The sequence below is a fragment of the Capra hircus genome, chromosome 3 (assembly GCF_001704415.2).
Source record: "Capra hircus breed San Clemente chromosome 3, ASM170441v1, whole genome shotgun sequence".
Taxonomy (NCBI): domain Eukaryota; kingdom Metazoa; phylum Chordata; class Mammalia; order Artiodactyla; family Bovidae; genus Capra; species Capra hircus.
The window spans coordinates 106,002,921-106,021,134 of record NC_030810.1 but is presented as its reverse complement, the minus strand read 5'-3'; the positions used below and the strand labels follow the sequence as shown (position 1 = coordinate 106,021,134).

The window sequence follows — 18,214 nt, the reverse complement described above, 5'->3', positions numbered from 1 at the left end:
GCACGTGCAGGAATGTGCCTGGCGCCGCAGCCTATCCGACTTTGCCTTCAACTCCCGACGTGCTTCACGGTGCTCTTACGCTTCCTCGATTTCCGACCCGGTCAAATTTCCTGCTTCCCGCTTGCTTCGTAGCGGCGGACTACAACTCCCAGTATGCAGAGAGGCCAGGTTCGTTGTTGAGCGTCCATTGTACAATTAGACTACATTTCCCAGAAATCTGAGGGATGGGGTTGGGCGGGGCGTGGGTCCCAAGTGCCTACGGGACCCGCGGAGGTCGGCGGATCAGCGGGAAGCTGAGGTGAGGATTTCGTGAACCAGAGATTTCGGGATCTCTGGGCTGGTCGGGGAGGTGAGAACGGGAAGGTCTTTTACCCCGGCATGGCTCAATTGCTTCGTCTGGGGTCTCCAAGCATCGGAAGCTCGGAGTGGCTGGGTACTGAAGACCGCTGGGGGCTGATCATTACCCGCACCTAGGATGGGACTGGCGGTGGAAGGAGCCTTTGGCGCTGGGGCCTGGGGGATCATTACCTACACAACAGTTCCCCTAGAGCGTGCAACGGAAACCCCACAGCGGAAGGTCACCAGCCTCCCCAGGGCTTGGAGAGAAAAGAAAAAGACCTAAGCGGGGTGGCTTCTGGGATCGCCTGTCTGAGCTTCAGATCTAGAACGGCTGAGATTAAGGAGAGTCTTAGGGCAATCGCGCGGGAGACTCAGGTCTTGAGATTCGCGCTGTTACTATCAAGCTGTATGAACTAGGGCAAGTCACCAGCTCTCAGGGCCTTGGTTTCCTCGTCTCTTGTCAACCTACCCCCAAATAGCAGTGTGACCATCAAATGCCGGGAATGGTAAGGTTCCTGACCTTAGATCTGTCACATAGTAGTGCTCCCTAAGCATTTTTTGATTCTGAATGAACGAACACTGAGGCCCTAAGCCTCAGTCGTGTCCGACTCTTTGCGACCCCATGAACCATAGCACGCCAGGCCTCCCTGTCCATCTCCAACTCTTGGAGTTTACTCAAACTCACGTCCATCGAGTCAGTGATGCCATCTAACCATCTCATCCTCTGTCATCCCTTTCTCCTCCTGTCTTCAATCTTTCCCAACATCAGGGTCTTTTCAAATGAGTCGGCTCTTCGCATCAGGTGGCCAGAATATTGGAGTTTCAGCTTCAACATCAGTCCTTCCAATGAACACCCAGGACTGATCTCCTTTAGGATGGACTGGTTGGATCTCCTTGCAGTCCAAGGGACTCTCAAGAGTCTTCTCCAACACCACAGTTCAAAAGCACCAATTCTTCTGCGCTCAGCTTACTTTATAGTCCAACTCTCACATCCATACATGACCACTGGAAAAACCATAGCCTCGACTAGACAGACATTTGTTGACAAAGTAATGTCTCTGCTTTTTAATATGCTCTCTAGGTTGGTCATAACTTTCCTTCCAAGGAGTAAGCGTCTTTTAATTTCATGGCTGCAATCACTATCTGCAGTGATTTTGGAGCCCCCCAAAATAAAGTCAGCCAGTGTTTCCACTGTTTTCCCATCTAATTGCCATGAAGTGATGGGACCGGATGCCATGATCTTCGTTTTCTGAATGTCGAGCTTTAAGCCAACTTTTTCACTCTCCTCTTTCACTTTCATCAAGAGGCTCTTTAGTCTTCACTTTCTGCCATAAGGGTGGTGTCATCTGCATACCTGAGGTTATTGATATTTCTCACAGCAAGCTTGATTCCAGCTTGTGCTTCTTCCAGCCCAGCGTTTCTCTTGATGTACTCTGCATATAACTTAAATAAGCAGGGTGACAATATACAGCCTTGATGAACTCCTTTTCCTATTTGGAACCAGTCTGTTGTTCTATGTCCAGTTCTAACTGTTGCTTCCTGACCTGCATACAGATTTCTCAAGAGGCAGGTCAGGTGGTCTGGTATTCCCATCTCTCATAATTTTCCACAGTTGATTGTGATCCACACAGTCAAAGGCTTTGGCATAGTCAATAAAGCAGAAATAGATGTTTTTCTGGAACTGTCTTGCTTTTTCGATGATCCAGGGGATGTTGGCAATTTGATCTCTGCTTCCTCTGCCTTTTCTAAATCCAACTTTAACATCTGGAAGTTCACGGTTCACATATTGCTGAAGCCTGGCTTGGAGAATTTTGAGCATTACTTTACTAGTGTGTGAGATGAGTGCAATTGTGCAGTGGTTTGAGCATTCTTTGGCATTGCCTTTCTTTGGGATTGGAATGAAAACTGACCTTTTCCAGTCCTGTGGCCACATCTTCATCCAGCATTAATTTAAAATAGTACTAGGTCTTTTGTTTACCATTTTGAGAAGTATAGAGAAGAAAAATGACCCAATATCTCAGTGTTCAGATAAACCAGTTGATATATATTTTTAAATGTATGTAGTTAGAAAATGCAAATGTTATGGAAAGGAACAGCTCTCCCAAACTTCCTCTTCCCCAAAACAAGTACTTTAGTTGGTCCCTGTTTCCTTCTGGTAAATATTTATGCCTATGACAGAATATGTATTTTTAAACTTACCCAGAAAGGATAGTACTATCCACATAATTCTGTCTTGCTTTGTTAAAATATTAGAAATAACTTAAATGACAGAAACAGCTCTGTAAAATTTTATGGATAATGGAACTGAGCTCAGAAGACAAGGGTCACAGAATGAGTTGATGGTGGAGCAGAGACTAGATCTCAGGTCCTCTGACTACCCAGTCCAGAGCTTTTAATGTCATCATAGTGAACTTTAATTGTTCTTTGAATTAGGTTTCATTCTTAGCTATGGAGCAAGGTGAATGGTGCCTCTTTCGTCAGTTGTCCTTGGGGTTAAATGAGATGACACAGGAGCGCACTTAGCATGGCCGCTGGAAGGTAGCAAGTGCCCATTGGATTAGTCCATTTTCCTTCAGGAACTGGGAAGCTTAGAGTACATACTTAGTTTGGAATTGTAGGTCTCTGTAATCCGACAGTCTTGCTCTGGATGATTTTCCTTTAGAAAAGAAACTATCTCAGGGGGAAGTGATCGTTTCCTGATGGAGATTAGGAATTGGAAGTCTTATAGGGCCAGGGGAGCCCGGCAGGCTACAGTCTATGGGGTTGCAAAGAGTTTGGACATGACTGAGCAACTGTGCGTGCACATAGGGACATCCTAATCCCAGTTTTTATCTCTGCTACCTGTTTGTCTTACCTTGTAATTGCCTGGCTTGGGGACTTAACGCCAGTGTTTTCTTTACATCTTGCAATTGGTGTATTTATTGAAAGACTTTTTTTTGAGTACCTAATACATGACAAGGGTTTCCCAGGTGGTTCAGTGGTAAAGAATCCACCTGCCAATGCAGGAGACTCGGGTTCAATCCCCCTGGGTCAGGAAGATCCCCTGGAGAAGGAAATGGCAACCCACTCCAGTATTCTTACCTGGGAAATCCCATGGACAGAGGATCTTGGCTGGCTACAATCCATGGGGTCACAAAAGAGTCAGACACAACTGAGCGACTAAACAATACGTGCCAGACCCTACTAGGATCTTCTAGATTCAGAGGCAATCTAGATAACATGGTCTTGGCCTCACTGAACTTTTTTGGACTTTGAAGTCAGGTATCTATGGGTTTGAATGCCGATCCTCCCACATGGTAACTTTATGACGATTGACAAGTCACTTAAATTCTCTGAGTCTGTATCATCATCTGTAATAGTGAAGACAGTGTCTTATGAGGATTCAGTAGGAGGGAGTCCCTTGAGCCATGGAGCAGGTGCTTAAAAAGGTGTTTCTTCCCTTGTTTCTTTGCCCTCTTGTTTCTGTCTAGCTCAGAGCTGACTAGGAAGATTTCTGGGTCTTTCACTGTCCAGGGGACTTCTCATAGCCTCCAGCCATGCGGCTCTCTGCTCTGCTGGCCTTGGCATCTAAGGTCACCCTGCCTCCCAACTACCGCTATGGGATGAGCCGCCCAGGCTCCTTGGCAGATAAGAAGAAGAACCCTCCAGGGACCAGGCGGCGCCGGGTGGCTGTGGAACCCATCCCTGAGGAAGACTGGCATCTGTTCTGTGGGGACAGGGTGAGAGTCTCAGACAGGGTTGGGTGGTGGAGTGCTCCCAGGCAAGGATCGCCCTCCCTGACGCTCGCTATCTTCCCACAGGTAGAGATCCTAGAAGGCAAGGATGCCGGGAAGCAAGGCAAAGTGGTTCAAGTTATCCGGCAGCGAAACTGGGTGGTTGTCGAGGGACTGAATACAGTAAGTAAAGAGTGAGGTGGTGATGCTCAGGAAGCCTGTGCCATCCGTCCCTGTCTATGAAGGACGGCACGGGGAAGAAGGAGACTGGCTGAGGGGATGGTGCGGCAGCCGAGCCTCCAAACCTTTCACTTTTCAGCGTGGACTGAATGCTCTGAGTTGCGGTAGACAAGCCGCCTTCACACCCTTTGGTTTCTGATAGCCACCATCCCCCCTTCTTTTGGACAGCATTACCGCTATGTTGGCAAGACTGTGGATTTCCGAGGAACCATGGTCCCCAGCGAAGCACCCTTGCTCCACAACCAAGTCAAACTTGTGGATCCTATGGACAGGCAAGCCTAAGGGGCTCTGGTCAGAGGGTTTCCTGCCTTCTGTTGGAAAGTTGTTGACCATATTTATCCAAAGGGAATGGTGGGTTGGATGTGCTGGAAACTGAGAGGGGCCATCTCATGGACATGACCTCCTGTAGGAAGCCCCAATCCAGGGGTAGCAGAGAAATAAGATGGTGACTTTTGGGCTGAAAGATAGCAGGGAGACTGCTCCCTGGAGGTCTCGCTTCTATCTACTAGGAAACCCACTGAAGTGGAGTGGAGATTCACCGAGGCAGGAGAGCGAGTACGAGTGTCCACAAGGTCAGGAAGGATCATCCCGAAACCTGATGTTCCCAGAGCTGATGGCATCGTCCCTGAAACATGGATTGGTGAGGCTGGGTGAGGGGCAGGAACAAAAGTGGGGGTGGGGGAGTAAGAGATGTTAAGAAGCCCTCCCACCCATCTTCCTTCCTCTGGTTCAATAGATGGCCCCAAAGACACATCAGTGGAAGATGCTCTAGAAAAAACCTATGTGCCTCGTCTAAAGACATTGGAGGAGGAGGTGATGGAGGCGATGGGGATCCAGGAGACTCGGAGACACAAGAAAGTCTATTGGTATTGAGTCTGGGGGAGCCACTTCTCTCCTCGTCTTAGCCTTGAAGGTTGCGGCCACCTCTTCTTCAGACGCTAATAAAGAGCCTTGGGTCCTCTGTCTTCTGGTAAGACTTGCACCCTGACCCGTTTCAGGGGCTGAGGGAGGGCCCACCTGTCCTGATGTTATGACAAAACCTGGATGGAAGTTAACAATCTTAAGGGGGTCCTCCCACAGGGCAGGGCCTGAAGATTTCTCAGATGGAGGTCAAAGGGAGAGAGCTTCCCCTCACAGTGACCTCTGAATAACAGGGCACTGCCTGTTAGGAAGACCGCAGGGACTGGGAGTACGAGGCCTAAATTAGAACCTCAGCAGGACTCAGTAGGGAGGGTGCTGGTCTGTCCTTTATACCTAATAGAAATGGTAGACCAGTAAAGATTTCAATTTTTTAATAAATTGAAAATAAACTTCTGCATAACATTATATAACATACACAGGGAGAGAAAGGGTTTGACGCTGGTTTGCAGGGAACCCAGACGCCAGGGAGGATGCAGGATGCTGGTTCTCTGGCTGAGGAGGCAAAGACTGCCTCCTAGTGTGGTGCCTGGCAGTTTCAGATGGGGGCTGAGCTGCGCCCTTCCTCTGCCTGCGTCAGCTGTCTTCAGTCTCCAGAAGAGAGAGGGCCTCACCCAGAGGCCCTTTGGTGGCCACCAGAACCAGGTTTCTTGGAGAGAGTTCGGGACTGAAGATGGGTAGGAGCTCAGCATGGAAGCCTGTGAGAAAGGCAGGGCTACTCAGGAGAGAAATGAAACAAACTCGTAGCCACTTCCTGCCTGACCTCTAGGCATAGCTCCTCTCCGCACAGGAGAGGCCCAAGGGGATCTAAGGAAACCCCGCTTTCTACCAGGAACATGAGTGCCCGAGACGCTGACTTGGGAGGAGGTAAGCCTCAGCACGTTGGAGGGATGCTGGCTTAAGATGCACCTCAGGGATGTTTCACCTATCCTATGGTGACAGGCATCCAGGTTCAGCAGGAATTTGCATTAACAGGCCCCCCCAACCCCCATCTGATGCTGAAACAGCTATTGGTCCTAGAATCACCATGGTGATGGGCCAAGTCCCAGCAGGTGTAGGGGCAGGGACCTGAAGGAGACCCCTAGAGCTCTAGCCCCTCTAGCCCCGGGTCCCTGGTGTGGCCCCCTCACCCTGCTCCTGAAGGTAGAGTAGCCGGTCCAGTAGAATCAGAGTCTCCACCAGTGGGGCCAGCAGCAGGGCCAGGCTGAAGAAGGCCACCACACGGTTCTCCTGGGCCTGGTGAGCTTGAAGGGCAGCCACGTTCAGTGGCAGGTGGGGGTCCAGCCCCACCCGCTGTAGCCCCCGCTGCACGTATCTGTTGGGTCAGTCAAAGACAGCACTCAGCTTAGAAAGTCACTCCATTCAAACTGTTTCTAATTCAATTCCAGCTCTGCTTTTCTACCTTAAGGTGTATTTAAATATACATGTTTATTTGGCTGTGCTGCGTCTTGGTTGTGGCATGTGGGGTCTAGTTTCCTGACCAGGGATCGAACCTGGGACCCCTGAGGGAGTGCCACTGGAACACCAAAGGAGTCCCTTAAGACACATTTTTATTTAAAGAGTTTTCTGGCTGTGATCTGTCCATTCAATAGCAAATCAATCCAAAAATTTATTTTTAGACAAACCTGTCCAATTATTTGGGCTTCCCAGGTGGCGCTAATGGTAAAGAACCCACCTGCCAATGCAGGAAACTAAGAGATGTGGGGTTCGATCCCTGGGTCGGGAAGATCCCCTGGAGGATGGCGTGGCAACCCACTCCAGTATTCTTGCCTGGAGAATCCCATGGACAGGAGCCTGGTGGGCTACAGTCCATAGCATGGCAAAAAGTCAGACATGAGGCAACTTAGCACGCACACGTCCAATTACTTAGCCGTATTTTATCATTCCAAAAATTTGATAAGAGTGACAACTGCCTTTTAAAGAAAATCTGAAGCTGTCTCAGAACTCAATCACTACCCACTCCCCCACCCCAGCACATCTAGATTTTCTTTAGGACACGCTAACAAGTGAGGGTGGGAGGGGAATCATACCCCCAGTAGGTGATGCCCCCCATCTCACCACCACCCCCTCCCCATCCCCCAGCCTCACTCTTCAATCTTGAGCTCGTGGACCCTGGGAATCCCCTGCACGCCTGGCCGCCGGAGCTCAGGCTGGGCACACCGGATGACGGTCTCCAGTGCCGCGCGGTAGCAGTGGGTTCGGAGGCTGGGGCCTGCTTTCTGTAGCCGCTCAGCATACTCCTCCAGGGCATGGCAGGCCCCCTCCCGAAGCCTGTAGGGCAGTTCATAGCCGGGCAGCCCAGCCACCCACTGACTCAGTGGGTAGCCACCAGGGTCACTCAACTTCATGTAGCAGCAGCCCACTGAAGCCAGGGCCACCACCTCAGGGCAGCAGGAGAAGTGCCTCAGCAAGGCCACACTCAGGTCCCCACAGGCGTGGAGGCCCGTCAGCAGCAGGCGGGCCCCGCTCTGAGGGGAGGTCTCCAGCGGAAGCAGGAGCTCTTCACACAGGGTCGTGGGGTCCACCCACCTAACCACGTGGTGTGGGGGGTGGCGAGGGCCAGTCTGGACCACCTGTGGAGGTAGGACAGAACAAAGGCAGATGGGAGGCCTGTTTCCTGTCCATACGCCACCTCAGGCCATAGGAAGGGATCTGTCCTGAGTTCCTTACCAAGGAGGAAGGTGGGAGAGCAGCTGGGGCAGAGGAAATGGGATAGATTCTGCGTCTGTCATTACTAACTGCAAATCTTTTCATCTCTGAGTACCAGCTGCCTCATTTGTAATGAGGCTGATATCTGATTGGCCACTTTGTACAGGTGGCTGTGAGAAGGATGTATCGGTGTAGAAAGCACTTTTTAACTAGAAAGTGCCTTTAAGATGAGGCTTTGGTGAAGGAGGTAGCAGAAACAGGGACACACCACCTCGAGCTGAGACACTTAAAAGAGAGAATTCAGCCTTGGTGCCTAGTTTCAGCCAAGTCAGTCCTGGTCTCATGGTCCTGGCTGCAGGAAGGGCTGGTCTACCTTTGGGTTCCTCTTCTCCTCTTTCTCCAGAGTCTGTAGGAGCTCCTGGTCTAGGCGCTGGGCTCTCTCCACCAGTCTCTGATCCCCTTCAATGCTCTTTACCATCAGCCCCAGCCCCAGGGACATGAAGCGGGAGAGATGGCCCTGGAGTCAAGAGAAGGGGGTTAAAGACAGTCCTGTTCAGGGTCCCCTACATAGTCCCCATCCCTATCTATGGTTTGGACACTTGGGTACCAGGCCCCCAGAGGCTTAAATTCTGCCCAGCTTACTTCCTGCGCTCCTTATTACCTGCACCTCTGGGCACGTGGCCTGACAACCCACCTTCTAGTCTATCCCCATGACCAAAAAAACACAAAAAACAAAAGCAGACTATTATGGGTCTGGCTCACCTGGCCTGAGCCTACATCCACAACCTGGGTGCAGCCTGTGAGGTCACTCAGCTTCTTCACCAGCTGAAAGCAGAGGGAACAAAGGCCCCTGGCCATTGGTTGTTGGCTCCCGGGGCAAACACTCATAAGGAGAGCAGGGAGCAGCTGAGGATGGCAGAGGAAGACGGGTAGGGGGTGCCATGGGAGAGACAAGAGACATGGAAACCAAAACAGGGTGTGCTGACCCCAGGCTCAGGCTACTGTCTTTGCTCCTCTCAGGACAGTGATTCAGTCCCCACAGAACAAGAGCCCTGGGTGACACCATCAGCAGATTGTGAAGATTATCAGAACAAGAATAAGATAATGATTCAACTATAGCCACCACCAACCCAGCAAAAGGATGAAGATAGGATTATAGTACACCTGCAAGGAAGGGACCTTCCAGGGCTTCTGGTCCTCTAGGTGATAAAAGGTGCCCAAACCTTTGTAACCCATAGGCTTAAGGAGTCCCCAAGGCCCCCAGATACTACCTGAACCCCAGCCATCTCACCTCTCCCAGCCTCCGAATCTCATGCTGCTTCTTGGGCCTGACATGTTTCCGGAATGGAGCTGTCAGTCGGGAACTCTGGCTGGGATTCTCCAGGAACTCTGAGGGGGTCTGAAACCCAGGCGTCCGGGTAAAGGCCAGGGCATAGGCTGTGGACTTCAGGGCCAGCAGGGTGAGTGGCCACACCGACCTGTACCTGAGATAGCCCGCCCAGGCCCCCAGTGAATAGTCCCATTGCATCCTGAGTGTGCCAGCCTACAACCCAGGAAGCCCTCGTGAGACTGAGCGATGGCTCCCTGCAGGGCTCAGCTCCGAGTCCCCCGGCACAGGGTCCCTCTTGCCCATACCTGGCCACTTCCCCTTCCCTGGGCATCCCCAGCAGCAGCGTGGCCAGCTGTGGCGGGTTCAGTCCATCCAGGGCTTCCTGCCATGAGCAAGGGAGTGTGCCCCACAGGTTGTCTGTGAAAAATTCCTGGAGGGGAAAGGGAGAAGCAATCAACAGGCTACTCCCCCTCCCATTCTTCCCCACCCACACAACACACGGCCACCAGCTGCAACTAGCAGGAACCTCTCCTCATCAGAGTTACTTCTCTGAAGGCTGCTCTAGCCTTCCCCTCCTTCCTGAGCCCAAATTGCAATCTGGACACATTTCTCCTTTTAGCAGTGTCCCCCTTATTTATATGTGTGTCTGCCACTCAACTGAACTGAAGGCTGTATGTGGTTGCTTTGCACCTGCCTCCTTAACACAGCAGTGACTAACACACACTATCAGTATGTTACCATCTAGTAACCTACTGTTACATGTGCCAGACACCACAGATGCCAGACATTATATATGCCAAAATGTTGGTTTTTCTTTTTGGTCATCACATGTGACATGTGGGATCCTAGTTCCCTGACCAGGGGCTGAACCTGGGCTCTCTGCAGTGAAACTGCCAAGTCCTAACCACTGGACCACCAGGGATTCCCCGCCAGAATGTATTTTTATTCATTTATTTGTTCAACACAAATTCTGGAGCTTTGCTTAGGCATCAGGTTCTATCCTAAGCTCAGGGGATACAAGCAACAAAACAGACAGACAAGATCCCTGCTCTTGCAGAGTTTACACTTAAAGAAATTATTTCAAGTAACATCAAGTGCCACATAGACAATAAAACACTAATGAGACAGTACCATAATGGAGAGTTTGAGTGTACTCTTAGAGTAATACAGCACATGTGAAACACTGCATGCTTTGGTTGCCCAGAGGCAGGGGTGGGGGTAAATAAAATAGGTGAGGAGGGTCAAAAAGTACAAACCTCCAGTTACAATGTAAATGTCATGGAGATGTATAGTATGGTGACTGTTGTAAATACTACTATATTGTATGTCTGAAAGTTGCTGAGAGTAGATCTTAAAAGTTCTCATCATAAGAAAAAAATTACAGCAATGGGATATTAACTGATGCAAGAGATGGGTAGATAGCATCACTGATTCAGTGGACATGAATTTGAACAAACTCTGGGAGATAGTGGTGGACAGGGAAGCCTGATGTGCTGCAGTCCATGGGGTCACACAGACTCAGACACAACTCAGCCACTGAACAACAATTATTTCATAATATCTACAAATAGGAATCATTACATTACACACCTGAAACTAAAATGTTACATGTCAGTTCTATCTCCCCTTTTAAAAATTCAGGTAGCAGTAACCACAGAATACTTTAACATGCCAGATACTGTCTGAAACATTTTATATATGTTAATGCATTTCATTAATCTGTCCAGGTCAAGAAGCTAGTAAGTAGTACAGCTGGAATCTGAAACCAATTCAACCCTAGAGTTTTGCTGTTAACCACCCTACTCAATTGCCTTTCTGTTGAGAAAAAAAACATTCCAGGAAGATCAGTAAGTGCAAAGGCCCTGATCAAGCCAGTGTAGATGTAGTATAGTGAATGTGGGAGAGAATGAAATGTGATCAGGTTTTAAAGGGAGCTTGTAGGGTTTTATAGGTAATGGTAACTACCATTACCTATAATTAGGATCCAGGCAAGAATACTGGAGTGGGTTGCCATTTCCTACTCCAGGGGATCTTGTCAGCCTAGGAATTGAACCCACAACTCGGGTCTCCTGCTTTGGCAGACGAATTCTTTACCACTAGCGCCACCTGGGAAATCCCAGAGTACCTAGGAAGCAAGAAAAGTCACGATCAGATTTACATTTTTAGAACAGTCTGCCTGTTTTGTGAAGAAATGGGAATGGAAGGGAGGAAGCAAATACAGAAATCAGTTAGGAAGCAGTCCAGAAGAGAGATGATGTTGGCTTGGCCTAGGGTGGTAGCAGTGTCAATGGAGACACATGGGTGAATTTGGTATCTATTCTGGAGGTTGAATCAACAGACTTGTTGAAAGAGCTGAATCAAGAATGGCTTCTGGGTTTGGGAATTGAATAATTCAGTGGATGCTGGTGGCATTTATACATCATCTCATTTATTTTTCACAATGATCCTTCAAAATGGGATCTATTTTACAGCTGAGGATCTGGGGCTAGGAGGAATTTTTATGCCTAATGTTAACACGATAAGGAAGGCGGGACTCTAGTCCGACTCAGTCGACTTCAAAGTTGGAATTGTCCATTACACGGCAAAACCAGGAACTTATTCAAAACCTGAATGAACGATCATGTGTGTTCTTGAAAACACCTCACATATTCCTGGGAAAGTTCAACATTGCCGCAGCAGCATGGCTCAAATGTCCATGCGCTTTATTACTGGACGCGAGAATTAGAAAAACAACCTAGATGCTAGAAATATTAATATTTAGGTCATCAGGAAAAAAAAAAAAGAATCGGGGTTTTTGCCCCAGCTTTAACCCTTTCTTGTACAGACAAAAAACTGAAAAAAACCTATTAGAAAAAAAGATCAGACGCTAACTCTCCAGATTCTCCCCTAGTCGTGGCTAGGTAGCCAATCACACAAGCAGGAGCACCCCACCCACATCCCTGTGGCCTCACGATGATGTAGGCGTCCAGGATGGAACGGTAGAGCGTCACGACCCGGGTGAGGTTCACCGCTAGCTGTCTCCTCTCTTCGTGAGAGAGGCGCCGGGCGGAGACCCCGGGCATTCCGGGGCCAAGACGGTGGCGCGGGAAGCGAGAAAGCAATGAGGAGAGGACCAGGGTGAGAACCACGCGGGTCTGGGACCCGGGCTGGGCTCAGCACTTCAGGTGGTCTCAGAAGAAAAAGTGTTCGGAATCTGGTGCCCGATGCTGCCTTTCCGGGATTCCAGGCTCGGGACGAAGACTTCAGGCGCACCCCTGACGTCACAGGTCGCGACGCCCCACAGCGCCAAGGTGTCTACGTCTGAGACTAGCGGGGCGGGGGTGCCAGCGCAGTGACGCCACAGAGGCATCGCGCAGTGCGCTGCTCACGAATAGGGGTGGGCGAAGTCCGAGGTCCCGCCTCCAGATCCCGCCCCTTCCCGTACACTTCTCTCCTCTCCGGAAGTGAGGCCGCGGGTTGTCCCGCGCGTTTCAGTTCCCGTTTGTCGCAGCTTCCCCACACCTTCGAGTTGTACCTCCACGGGGCTAGAGGGGCCGGGGAGCGCCTCCCGCCCCCGCCCCCACCCACACCGCCCCCGCCGCCGCCGCCGCTGCCGCTGCCCACACACTCCGAATCCCTGGCCTCGCTCCCGGAGGCAGGGGCCGTGCGGGTACGCGGGCGCCGGCCTCCAGCGCGTTCCAACCCGCGGGCCTGCCGGCCTGGGCATCGCCGACGCGCGCCAACTTCCGCATCCGGCTCTTGGCGCTTCCGGTCTTAGCGGACCCATCTAGGAGGTAGGTGAGAGAGCGTGCGAGGTTGGCTCCGCCGCGTGCATGGCACCTGTTCCTTAGACTCGGTTCCTTCCCCTACCAATGTGTGTTGTCAAAGGTCCTTTCGTGGCACAAAGACTTGAGTGAGATGCATGTGGAGATTTCCCCCACCTGGAAACGAGGGAGATGAGTGCCTGAATTTGTATCTCCACTCGTGAGACCCGCGTGAGGATGCTAGGGTAATCCAGAGATCAGCTTTGCCAAACCTGTCACTGCCTTTGAGCATACCTAGACGTTCCCTCCATGGGTAGATGATAGAGTTCACCTATTCTGGCGTTGTAGATCGCTGTTTCAGCTAGTTGGCCCTGCGACCCCCTAAGTTTACAAATGTGACTGAGATCTAGAGAGGAGACCTGGCCTTCCTAATACCATACAGCTGGTGAATTGTGGAGCTCTCTAGAATCCAGGCTTCCTGGTTCAGAATGAAGTTCTCCTTCCGTCATATCACATTATTTGAGAGGTTACTCTGATGTCTTTCCCCTCTCTTAAGTCCTGCAAAGATGGGTCTTATTGATTCCCAAGCCTATGGGCTCCGTTATCAGGATCGTTTTCTTCCCTAGGGTATGCTGCAAACCTCCAAATGCTGGTCTGTGGGATTCAGCAGATGAATCTTCTATCTTCCTCTCATCTGTAAGCTGTTCTTCCCGACTGTTCTCTCACCATCCAGTGTCATCATGTCTACCTTACTCCTCAATCTGGATTTTGGCGAGCCTCCCCCCAAAAAGGCATTAGAGGGAAATGCCAAGCACCGAAAATTTGTCAAGAAGCGGCGACTCTTGGAACGGAAAGGCTTCCTCAATAAGAAGAAGCAGCCCCCTAGCAAGGTGCCTAAGCTGCACTCAGAACCTTCAAAGAAAGGGGAAACTCCCAGGGTAGATGGCACTTGGAAGGCCACTCCCCTTCCAAAGAAGACAACAGCTGCCTCCAGCAGTGGGTCAGAGCAGTCCCTGGACAAGAAAGCTGCAGTGCCTTGGCTGACTCCTGCCCCTTCACAGAAGGCTGGTTCTGTTGTGGCTAAAGTAGATTTGCTGGGGGAGTTCCAGAGCGCCCTACCAAAGATTAAGAGCCACCCAACTCGCCCCCAGAAGAAGGGCTCCCAGAAGAATCCTCCACCCAAGAATGGCCCACAGAACTCCACCCAAACACATTCAGAGAATAAATACTCTGGGGCATCCCAGAAGATACCGGGGAAGATGGTGGCAATTGACTGTGAGATGGTGGGTACTGGACCCAAGGGGCATGTCAGTTCCTTGGCTCGATGTAGCATTGTCAGCTATGACGGAGATGTGCTTTATGATGAGTACATCCTGCCCCCTTGCCACATTGTGGACTACCGGACCAGATGGAGTGGTATCCGGAAGCAGCACATGGTGAATGCTACGCCCTTCAAGATTGCTCGGAACCAGGTAAGAGGCGTGAGGGATGGTGGTAGCAGCGAAGCAGATAGGGTGAAGTCCAAATCATTTTTCAGCAAAGGATATCACTCTGGGAAGGCACCAAAGGATTGTGGAGGGAGAGTTGGAGTGGATGGAGTAGCAGATAAAGAAGGCTTTTCTTTGGGGATGAAGAGTGGTAAGCACCTGGAAACTTAAAAATAGCTGGTGTAATAAACTGTATTAGACCCTGTTTTAGATCCCAAGTGGAATCCTCATCTGGATAATTGGGACTCTGCTAGAAAAACAGCAACCCATGATGGACAGAGTAGCAGGCATGAATGCCAGGGGGAAAGGGTTCAACTTGAGAATACCTTGTAGAGGTGGGTCTAGGGTTGAGAACAGAGAGGTGGAGGGCGCTTCCCAAGCAAGAAGTGGTCTGTGGCAGTGTGGAAAGTTGGTGGAGAACTGGAACAGGCAGCCTGCAATGAAGGGGGTAAAAGACACAGGGCTGATATGTTGGGGTTCTCATCTCATTCACTGAGCAATCCTAGCCACTGTAAGCTCTATGCTGGAAACTGGAGGCACGCTGAATGAACAGGGGAAGGGGAAAGGAGCTGCTGGTCTTGGAAGGCCTCCAGAGGGCACCCTTGGTCCACTTTGTAATTTCAGCTCTACATTCTTTGTCTTGTCTAGACACACTGTTCCAGTAATCTCTCATATGCCAGAGCAGTCATTTGGAGGAATTTCATCAGAGGTAGAACAGCTAGATTTTAGAAAGAACATGAAGAGTGAAGAACATCCTGTGCACCCTCAGGGGCATAGCTGAGCAAAGGCTTGGGAGAGTCAGAAGATCAGGTGGCTCTGAAACAGCACATCCACTTAGCTTTAATGAAGGCTGTGTGTTGAAATTAATGCATAGTAAAGGTGTTAGTGGTCAGCAAACTGTAGGGGCAACTAAATACCAAGTTGATTAGACTATATCTGGTTTTCATCATAAAAATCAGTGCCCAAGCTGGGGTATGAGACCAAGGTACATTCAAATGAGTCTGTACCCTTCCAAAGGGTCCCATTGGGAGGCCAGGCATTGATTCCAGGCCTGTTAACTCTTTTGCAGTCTGTTTGGAACCCCATTTTGGTAATGGCCCTCCAAGTTCATGGCATATTCTTTATCGTCCTCACTGAAAGTGAGTCTTTATCTTTTTTTACGGGGTGGGGCATACCTCAAGGCTTGTGAGATCTTTGTTCTGTAACCGGGGATCAAACCTGGTCCCCCTGGCAGTGAGAGTGCTGAGTCCTAACCACTGGACTGCCAATTCTTAATTCCCAATTTTTAATTTTTTATAGCTTGTAGGCCCTTTGAGAGTCTGATGAAAGCCATAGATTCCCTCCCAAAAAACAAACACAGAAACATATGCATATCAATTTGCATATAATTTGGGGCTTCCATTATCTCCCTGGAGCCCATCTTTACAGTATTTGTCCCAGCCTGTATCTAAGGCCCAACATAACAATTATCATGGTTAAAGAACTTCAAGTATCAAGCCAGGACTGAACTAGGTAATTATATGAACATCACATTGAGGTAGAAATTAATGTGACGATAAGGAACCACTGGCTAGGTATGTCCAAACGGTTACACCATGAAAAATGCCTACTTTTACCTCGGGGAGAGGAGATGGATTTCAGGTGAAAGAAAACTTGGGGGAGAAGGCATTTCAAGGATGAGGCAAGTGAGCAAGTGGTGAAAAGAGCCTAGAAGGACTTAGAGCCGTGTTGGGCTTTTAGAATGCAGAGGCTGCATCTGTGGATCGTGCTCCTCACCACCTCCTCTTCCGTGTCTGTTTCAGATCTTGAAGATTCTCACAGGGAAGATAGTGGTGGGGCATGCCATCCACAACGACTTCAAAGCCCTTCAGTACGTTCATCCCAAGTCCCTCACCCGAGACACCTCTCATATCCCCCTCCTCAACCGTAAGGCTGACTGCCCAGAGAATGCCACCATGTCTCTGAAGAGTCTCACCAAGAAGCTGTTGAACCGGGACATCCAGGTAGCGTCTCCCCAAAAGCTGCCAGACCTCTGGCTTGGACGGGAAAGGCCGGCTGCTGCCTCTCTCCAGGCGCTGACACTCAGATTGCTCTGATTGCAGAGAGATCCAGGGGGAGGTGCTCTGATGGGAAGAGCTTTAGGCAGAGAGGCCCCCCTCTACATAGGCATAACAGTTCTTGTTTCCTACCTCCCAGAGTGTTCCACAGGGTACTTGGAAAAGGAAAAAAGCCTAAAAGTGGGACTAAAACCCTAAGTAAGAAAAGAGAGAAGCAGGTAGTTGTGGTGGCCTAAATGACCATAAAGTGGCTTCAGGGGCCTCTTATGTATTTCATATGTTTGGCAGTCGAAGAGGGGGTGGTCTGCCTGTCATGAGGGTATAGATACATGTCATACATTAGTTAAAGAACTAGGGAAGATGGAAGACTCAGAAGGTCTGTCTGTGATCTGGTCTGTTCTGCTTCTACAGAAGAATGTAGAACAATATGGTGTGTACTTGTTGCCACAGAAAGGACTGAGGCAGACCATAGTGTAGGAGTTGAACCCCTGAAATCAGATGATGAGCGGGGCCCAACCAGAGGTCTGCCTTTGCAGCCCGCTAACTGCACAAGCAGCAGCATCATTGAGGTTGGAGAGCACCAGTTGGGAAGGGAGGAAACGGTCTCTTGTAGCCTCATGCTCTTTTCTTCCTCCCTTGTTCAGGCTGGGAAAAGTGGACATTCCTCAGTGGAAGATGCTCAGGCCACCATGGAGCTGTACAAGTTGGTTGAAGTTGAATGGGAACAGCACCTGGCCCAGAATCCCCCTAAAGACTAGTGCCAGCGGGGACACCGGCGATGTAGGCAGGCGGAAGCAGCACCACACCCAGGACGGGGCAGTGGGCCACGGACCGCTCCACCAGCTCTACGCCTTTGCAAGCTAGGGGGTTTGGGGAGAGGGAGGCCACACCCCAGACTTAACATCCATTGAGGTCCACTTCAGGTGTTGTGTGTCTTGTTAACTGTTACTTGGAAGGAGGACACTTCCATGTCAGAACCCACCCCTAGGCCGTTTACCTCTTAAATGGTGCTAACCGTGTGTCCCAAGGTGCTTTGCTTCTGGGAAAGTCTTTTGACTTTCAAAGGGCACAGCAAACCGGGAAATGTCTTTTCCCAAACTGCCTTATCACTAGGGTGGCTATGTGTCCCATCATGCCTTTCCTTTCAGGCAATTAACAGCACCCTCTTTCACTCTCAGAAGTATCCTGTTGGATGATAACTTGTACAATCACAATGCATCTCTCAGACTCTGCTTTCTGCTCAGAGTCTACATATGGTTTGTGTTGGGGTATCACCTGTTCTTTCCGCCTTGAATTCCGGAGAAGCCATTCCTGGTGAGGTTTAGTTCTCCTTAGGGTTATGGGCAGGACAGGTAAGAGAGTGACTTGGAAATCAATTTTTCTGATTTAGGAAAGCAGTCTCCTAAAGTAATAGAGAATTTATTTAATTTAAACCCCACTTGCTAGGTTAAAGAAGAATTTTTAAATGTTTCAATGAGTTTTAGTCTTTTACTTTGCTAAACCAAGCCTCTGAAAATGCAAATTATTCCCTTGATAAATTTTTTATAAAGGAAAAACAATTGTGTGGTGTTTTCCTTATAACTTCACATTAAATAGCTCTGTCACAGACTCCTTAGCGCTGTAATTCTGTTAGGGGGGCTAGAGTCTCTGTGGATGACGCTGAATGGACCCTGGTTTGTTGGAAGTCATCAAGAAGCGCTGACGAAGCCTTTGTCTGTGGCCCGTGTGCTCTGTTGCC

At 49.8% G+C, this 18,214-nt stretch overlaps 3 protein-coding genes across 7 annotated transcripts; 2 read left to right on the top strand and 1 right to left on the bottom strand.

Annotated features, from left to right (window-relative positions):
• Positions 224-5,266, top strand: MRPL24 (mitochondrial ribosomal protein L24). Of its 3 annotated transcripts, none has more exons than XM_005677334.3 (6): positions 224-298; positions 3,810-4,058; positions 4,140-4,235; positions 4,461-4,564; positions 4,802-4,932; positions 5,029-5,266. In XM_005677334.3, exons 2-6 carry the CDS (start codon positions 3,876-3,878, stop codon positions 5,163-5,165), a joined length of 651 nt encoding a protein of 216 aa, XP_005677391.1. In that variant the 5' UTR covers positions 224-298; positions 3,810-3,875; the 3' UTR covers positions 5,166-5,266. The 3 variants fall into 3 exon arrangements, with proteins under 3 accessions (XP_005677391.1, XP_017901795.1, XP_017901794.1); XM_018046306.1 differs by having other exon boundaries at positions 232-298; positions 3,853-4,058; XM_018046305.1 differs by having other exon boundaries at positions 239-298; positions 3,815-4,058.
• Positions 5,568-12,906, bottom strand: RRNAD1 (ribosomal RNA adenine dimethylase domain containing 1). Of its 3 annotated transcripts, none has more exons than XM_018046301.1 (8): positions 12,141-12,906; positions 9,495-9,619; positions 9,151-9,343; positions 8,622-8,684; positions 8,233-8,376; positions 7,299-7,783; positions 6,341-6,525; positions 5,568-5,908 (listed from the first exon to the last, which is right to left on the bottom strand). In XM_018046301.1, exons 1-8 carry the CDS (start codon positions 12,249-12,251, stop codon positions 5,787-5,789), a joined length of 1,428 nt encoding a protein of 475 aa, XP_017901790.1. In that variant the 5' UTR covers positions 12,252-12,906; the 3' UTR covers positions 5,568-5,786. The 3 variants fall into 3 exon arrangements, with proteins under 3 accessions (XP_017901790.1, XP_017901791.1, XP_017901792.1); XM_018046302.1 differs by having other exon boundaries at positions 9,151-9,303; positions 12,141-12,477; XM_018046303.1 differs by having other exon boundaries at positions 9,151-9,258; positions 12,141-12,476.
• Positions 12,850-18,032, top strand: ISG20L2 (interferon stimulated exonuclease gene 20 like 2). Its single transcript, XM_005677337.3, has 4 exons — positions 12,850-12,962; positions 13,559-14,404; positions 16,222-16,422; positions 17,121-18,032. Exons 2-4 carry the CDS (start codon positions 13,673-13,675, stop codon positions 17,232-17,234), a joined length of 1,047 nt encoding a protein of 348 aa, XP_005677394.1. The 5' UTR covers positions 12,850-12,962; positions 13,559-13,672; the 3' UTR covers positions 17,235-18,032.